Here is a 7,582-nt window from a genome sequence, read left to right as displayed (position 1 = left end):
GTGTCATTTAAACAGTCTACCACAGGACAACGACATTCAAGTCAAGTGAGTGTTTAATAGTTTTAATTTACATTTTAAAAATATGTACAAAATACTATAAACATTTGTCCTGAAATGGTTATGTAACACTTCAACTTAAAAATGAGCAAATCATTGAGTTATATTTTGATACAGAAAGGCAGACTCAAGAAACAACAAACATAACACATGTACATGACACAAAACTGAAAAAAAAGTTACATTTAAAAGAGCAGCAGATAAATGGTACGCGGCCACTTTATTACAGACCTGTTTACCTGCCAGAGACAAAGTTGTGATACTTTGATGTTAACACTTTGCTTCCTCTGTGGAAAACTTCCTCTGTGAGTGTCAGGCTCAAACAAAACACAAATTAAAAATCTCTGCCAGTCCCTTCTCCAACACACGCCATGGACAACCCCAGCCATTTGTGGCCTAAACAAAATTTTCCCATCACACCAGTTGCCTGGAAACACTCCAAAGCGGGTCTTTATTGATACACTTTATAGCAACTATATTCACTTTGAAGTTGTACTTTAGTTGCATTACCCGGACCAGTGGTCCATTCATTCAGAGAAGCACTGACTGGCAGCAAAGATGAAACAAAGAAACAGCAAAAGTAGCATCAGAGATATTACTTCATTGTCACAAACACGTTACTACAGTGTGAGCAAGAAGTTACTGAACAACACATCTTGATTTACACTGGGTTTGAGTATCTGCTGGTTCTGTACTGAACAGCTCCACAGTGAAGTGTCTGATAAGACTCATTATAATGGGAAAACATCAGGTCAAAAATGGCTGGAGTTCTGCACTAAGCTGCACTGAAGTCCTCCTGCAGCTGTTCTGCAAACCAGGGCATCAGTCTCAGCTGCATCATCGCTAAAGTTGGCATCGTCAGTCACTTGGTGTGACCCTTTGTGATCATGTGAGGTGTGCGGAGCAGTACGGCCCCTTCTTCTGTTTGACCACCCTGATGGCTGAATGCTTCCCACAGGCTGCAGCGTGTTAGAAGGTGGTACTGACCGAGAGTCCCTCAGTGTCCCGGGGTCACTGCATCCCAAACCACTGTTCCTGATCGGCCCACTGCGCGGCTTCACTGTCGCTGCCCTCCAGGTCTCCGTCCTCTCCGCTGCCCTCCATGTCGTCACCGTCCAGCTCCACCGTGGCGTCTGTTGGACTCTCCTCCTTCTCCATCTTCTGCATGCCTTCTAAAGACTTCTGGTCATTGGGATCCAGGCTTAGGAAGGAAAAGATAGAAACGCAGACGGACAGTTAAAAAAATCTGATCCAAAAATACACTTTTAAAACAACATTTTCTTCAAGAAATATTAGAAGTAAAACTAAATGTCAATCATTACCTTAATGCTATGCTGTATTGATCCATGGCTTCTTGGTAATCATTGACAGCCACCAGAAAATCTCCCAGCATTCTGTGCAGGACACAATCACTCTGATTGGCCAGGGCATTCCGGAGAAGAGCAATCCCTTCTTCATATTTCTGTTCCCGACCTTCACAAAAAAAACAAAACAAAACAAAACAAAAAACCACTTAATTTCCACCTCTACATTCAAATGAGTATAACGGTGGTGCAGATGCATCAGCAGATCTATGTGTTGTACGTACTCAGCAGTTCAGCCTTTTTGACCACAGCCTTGGTGTAGTCAGGCCTCTGGGCCAGTGCTTTGTCCAGCAGGGTCTTGGCTTTCTCCTGAGTCACAGGATCTTCCAGGCACACAGTGGCAAGGATGGTCAGAGTCTGTGCATTGGCCCCCAGAGTCTTATAGATGTTATTCGCCATTCCCATAGCCTCTCGAATCCCATTGGATGCCAAGTAACAGTCGATCAGACCTGGAAATGAGACAGTAAAGTCAGTGCAAGCAGAACAGAAATGCACTGCTTGAAGGACATATTTGAGAAAAAAACAAACAAACAAACAAACAAACATGCCTTCATAGCAGTCGAGTCGGCAGGGTGCCAAACGCATGGCCTCTCTGAAATGGATGATGGCTTCTTGAACACGACCCATGTTCCTCAATGCTGCCCCCTTCAGGAGGAGAGCCTGCACACTGTTGCTGTTCAGCTGGATGGCCTTGGCTCCCAGGTAGAGGGCTCTGGAGTAACGCTTGCTATAAAAGCTGTGACAGCTGAACGACAGACACAAATTCAAAGGATCACAAAAACTTAACAAGATGATAATATTTCACCAGGGTTCTTGCATTTTAAGAGTCAAATTTAATGCTTTTTAAGACTTTTTAAGACCTCACCAAATAAAATTTAAGACTAAAAAATTTCATAACAATTTCTTTGGTAGAAAATACTCACATTTATTTTATTTTAAACACAATCAAAGCTAACAGTTGTATTTTTTCAATTTCTTTTCCTTTCCATTGTGACACAGAACAGAGCCAACAATCATTTTCCAAATAAGGACAGAATAATACAAATAACACTTAAAGCAGTCTCCATTGTAAATAACTTCAATAATCAAACTCCTCAAAACAGCCTCTCCAAAGCCAAAATATTGAAAATCATTGACATAACTGTTTGAAAAACAAGACCAATGTTATCATCTTCTTGATGAATGAGGCTATGCCATATTTGGCAAGATACGCCGTTTTATTCTCACCACAGGTGAATGACTTTGCGAGCTGGGAATCGGGGAACATGGCAGCAAAGACGCCACTTTTTCCTCATTAGATTTAAATGAATTATGCCTCATCACAGTGTGGAGAACCCACAGTACCTCTGCCTTTTGGGTCTCTGGTGGTGAAATGAAGCTTTTCAAAGCCGACTGAGAGGTGGCGTCTGAATTTGCATCTTTAGCTCGTGCTCCGAACAACGCAGGGATTAGCCTGGCCCCGCTGCGGCCCCGCTGCCGCCCAGCTGCGGCCCCGCTGCGGCCCCGCTGCCGCCGCGTACCGCTGGTGCTTCACTCCTCTCATATGCGCCTCAACTGCTTTGAGACCCGTGGTCCCTAAGGAAACAGTCTTTTTAAAAAGTTTGCACGTTGCCTTATTGTTATTTTCAGCGGGGGCCAACCACTTCCTAAATGAATCCTCCTCCATCCATCTGTAATTGAATTTGCACTTTCCCATCTTTGCTTTTCGAACCGCACTTTGACAACCACCGCGCGTACTGGCTACACGCAGGCCGACGTCAGTCTGTCGCTGACGTACCGTAAAACGGCTATTAATCGTGGAGTCTCTCATTTACGACGGTATTTGTACTAAGTTACACAAATACACACTATGTTTTACGGTCGTCCACTGAGCTTTCCCATCGGCATTAAACGCACCGTCTGGAAATTTAATACCTACAGCAAATTTATGGTAAATTTGAGACAATTTAAGATCTTAATTACCCAGATTTTAATTTAAGACTTTTTAAGGACCCGCGGGGACCCTGTTCACATAGCAGAATTTTTTCTATGAAGACTCACCCAGAGATCACCCAAGGTTCAGCATGCTGGTCTGAAATATTAAATAATCGTCCTCCCAACACCTCGACGTCCTCCAGGTGTCCCTCACGGGCCATCAGGTAGCCGTAAACATCCATCCCTGCAGGTGCAAGCAAAAGATATGTTACCGAGACAACAGAAAGTCCCATGTTTCCGTGTCTTGTTTAGGGGTCATTTAGACTAATGTATATCAGATGTAAACACTGACACTGACTGTCAATGAAAACGTGAAGGTAAAATAAGAATTCAACTGAATTAAACTTCATTTTCACAGTTTGTGCCTGATACTAGCAGCAGACCTTTGATGAGATATGGGTCCAGCATCTGGGCTTGTTCAAATTTGAGGATGGCGTTTTTGGTGTCCCCTGCCCTGAAGTAGACATCTGCCAGGCTCACCAGGAGGTCCACGTTGTCCCGCAGGAGAGACTTCTTCTCCAGAGAGCTGAGACAGGATGAGAGAGGGACGGAGACATACATCAAATTAATAGACTGTTGCGTTAAGAGGCACATTCAGTCACTTGGTATGAAAAATTTGTTAGTCTGTATTAGTAATTAGTATCCTCACCAAATGGTGTTGATGGCTCTTTGATTGTCCCCTGCATGTATGAAGGCATAAGCTTTGATCCAAACAGAGAGCCAGTCCAGGTTGGGGATACTCTGGATCACATCCATAGTCATGGATGCCACTTCAGCTCCTTTGACTGATAGAGAAAGAAGACCTGGAGGAAAAAAGCTAAATTTAATTTAGAGCGCTTTTCACAAACAGATCTATCAAACAGTCCTGAAGTTTAATGCACATCGAACTATAAATGGAGGAATCTCTGTCTGTACTTTGATTGTCTCGACAACCGCTCATTCAAACAACTGCAGTGTCGACTTTGACATTTTTTGGCTGAGCGGTTCTCGAAAAGCTTCAAACGTTGCTTTTCTACATTTTACTTGATGTGAAGAAAAGGGTGCAAACAGAATATGAGGGGCAGTGCAGCACCCAGACAATTTACACCACACACATGCCATGATCTTAAGAGAGGTAGAACTCTACCACATCATATACTGTGTCGTGCATTGGACGTTTCACCTCTTCTGTTGTGTAACGTTGCATTTACTTACTTTTCACTCGCAAACAAAGTCATTTGAACACATAGTTCCAAGAACCACAATTTACAAATCTGAGGGCCAGACTATGAATCCAGGAGCATGGCTTATGAACTGAGCGCACAGATTTGTAAACCCAGAGCCAACACGTTTACACATGGATTTTCTTTTCCGACCAGCCCCAAGGGGGCTCTGTACCTCCATACATTCATTCTGTCACGGGTCATTTTACATGCATAGACTTGACCAATGCAGCCCAAGCAATCAGCTGCTACCAACAGGCACATTCTGAACAGGTACTGCACTGGTACGACACATTTAAGAATCTAGACATGTAAAGACAGCAGACAGACTTAAGTGACTCAGCACGTAACCATGCATACCAATGATTGCATCCAGGGCGAGGGGACACTGTCTGAGAACCTCTTTGTAGCTTGTCACAGCAGAACGCTCCTGACCGGCCTTCCTGTACAGGTTAGCTAACATCATGTTGATCTAAGACAAGAAAGAACAGAAACGTCAATTTTATCACTGGACTCTACACAAGCTACTGGACTAAAACTCTGCAGATGAAATGCAAAATGATAAATTATTGTTTTGCTTCATATTATGATCATGACACTACTTCTAATTATTTGCCACAGTTAAGCAGCATTTATCAAAGAACAGCAGGAAAGTCTATCACATACTCTTACTGCCCTTGTGGCTTTTATTTTTACAACAATAAAATAGTAGCTGATTACTGCTTCATTATTTTGACCTCAAAGCTTGTAGGTGCATCCATTCTTCAATAGATTGTTTGATGCTATAAATTACCAGCAGTCTAATGCAGAGAAAGCTTTGTGTACATCAGTGCACATGGAGATAAAGACATGGACTTACTTTGATTGGTCTGTATTAAAAAAGGCACATGAAGCATGAAAACGGTCAATTACAATAACTATAATAGCAGCAGCCTACCTTTGGAGTCCTCTGTCTGGATGGAATCCCATCAAGCACTGCAATGGCATCTTTGTCCAGTTTCAAGATGGTGTAGCATTCAGCTATCTTGTACTTAACCTCAATTTCTGATGGCAAACTCTGAAAGATTCGGTGTAATTGTACATATTTCTATTAACATTCACACTTCTTGACCAGTCAGTGGTATGGATTTTGTCAACAATGGCAGCACATGACATCTAAATGTGGAGACTAACTTGCAGTACAGAAGACACGTTGGAAGAGAAATGTCCTAACTTTTAAACCACACATTTTATCCTTTAAAACACAGTAAATGATGGGCAGGGGAAAAGCAACCTGTCTCAAAATTTTTACATCAAAATTTTCTTGTTTCTTGTCCTTCAAGGGCCAAAATATTGTATAATGCTATTATCAAAACACCAAATGGAAACAAATATTTCTACAATAACTGCATCCTGCAGTGTGTGAGAATCTGCAAGGACACACACTGAGGTGCATCAATCTTAAGCGGAAAAATGCTAACTTTTATAAAACACACCTGTGCCTGGATGTTAGATGCTGCTCCACCAGTAGATGTACGAACTTTAGATGTTTTGCTCAGCACCTTCTTCTGTTGCAGTGCCATGCTGTATTTGCAGGCAGCATTACGATATTCCTTATCATGAAATATGGCATCAGCGTGGTAAACCAACAACTGGTACTTCTGGGCCGGTGAGAACAGCTCTCTAAAGTCAAAACGATACAAATAGTAAAGTTATAAAAATCAACGTAGAAAATTGTCTTTCAGTTGAACACATCACAATGTAACATGTCAGAAATGCTAATAGCACATAGAATTTAATGGTCGTAGAGAAACAGAATATAAAAGAAACAGAATAGAAACAGCCTCATAAAAACATATAAAACCAGCTACATTAATGACGCATATTCTCAATACAAACCATATTAGCAGCAGAGAGAGTGTCAATTGATCAAAAGCATAGAAGTGTAAAAAGTAATCCATGAAGTTTGTATAAAGACAAGGAGCATCCTGCTTCAGCTATTGCCTACGGATGTTATGCTGTGCCGGAACAAAAACACTGACAGTAAAAACGTTACATAACCACTGGTTTTAAATCAATCACACTACAAAGCCGTCACAAAGCAAATAATCACCGATATGTGTCATTTCCTCCTATGCAATATTCGCTGATCGGTTAAATTCACAATAATTCAAGCTGTCAGCTAATATCGGGTACCATTGAACAAGAGACTCGAGATATGACTATTTCTTGGAAACGAACGTACACTTTGTCCGCTCAGTAATATAAATAAAAAATCTCACTAATGTCATTACATGGGCCAGGCATCTGTTCTGCTTTACGGTTACAATTATTAATGTTAGTTATTATTGACTGTCACAGACTGACAACAAAAATGCTGGTGTAGGAAATAACTCTTCAGGAAATAGACGGACCCCGATCTGACATTACTTACGGATTGTTATTACTCATCGTCAGCAACAAACTGCTCAATATCCGGACATTGGAGTGGAGGCCAGCGGCAGCCATGTCCCGTACATGATCTATTACATTCATTTTCAGTTGAGTTGAGGGCTTGCTTTAGGTTTCCGTTGGAAGTTAAAAGTTTGGGCTTGTAAACAGCTAAGGCTACCTAGCTTCTGATGTATTAAATATGGCGCCGAACACCCTTCCTTCCGCATAGTGCTGCCTTGAGGTGCACTTCACAACCTCGTACTTTCAACAACGATGCTCGTAAATACGACATCTTCGGGGAACCTGTGACTTTGGCTAACAATGTCGGTTTTTACTTAGTGTATTTTAATTTAATGAAGAATAAATCAAAAGTTATATTTCACGGACAAGAAAAAAACTTTTTATTCGTCTTCTCAAGGCTTCAAGGTAGGACGTTGAAACTCACATTTCCGATAGTCTGGAAGCCATCTTCTATTGTTTGCTGCAGCAAAGCTAAAAAATTGGCCAACAACTATTAAACGAAAACACGCAACAAATTTTTTATTAAATTACTTCTTCAAACTTGCATTATCA

The 7,582-nt window shown here is 41.5% G+C and overlaps 1 protein-coding gene across 1 annotated transcript; it reads right to left on the bottom strand.

Moving 5' to 3' along the window:
• Positions 1–35: 35 nt before the first annotated feature.
• Positions 36–7,212, bottom strand: anapc7 (anaphase promoting complex subunit 7). The gene is made up of 11 exons (XM_023397782.2): positions 7,011–7,212; positions 6,073–6,259; positions 5,535–5,654; positions 4,958–5,069; positions 4,045–4,198; positions 3,779–3,921; positions 3,462–3,579; positions 1,970–2,166; positions 1,646–1,870; positions 1,380–1,530; positions 36–1,258 (listed from the first exon to the last, which is right to left on the bottom strand). Exons 1-11 carry the CDS (start codon positions 7,109–7,111, stop codon positions 1,069–1,071), a joined length of 1,698 nt encoding a protein of 565 aa, XP_023253550.1. The 5' UTR covers positions 7,112–7,212; the 3' UTR covers positions 36–1,068.
• Between the last annotated feature and the right edge of the window lie 370 nt (positions 7,213–7,582).

This window comes from Seriola lalandi, unplaced genomic scaffold (assembly GCF_002814215.2).
Source record: "Seriola lalandi dorsalis isolate HSWRI2012SDOR001 ecotype SW California unplaced genomic scaffold, Sedor1 jcf7180002054883, whole genome shotgun sequence".
Classification (NCBI taxonomy): Eukaryota; Metazoa; Chordata; class Actinopteri; order Carangiformes; family Carangidae; genus Seriola; species Seriola lalandi.
Note: the sequence above shows the minus strand (reverse complement) of the source record. Positions and strands in the feature narration are given on the sequence as shown.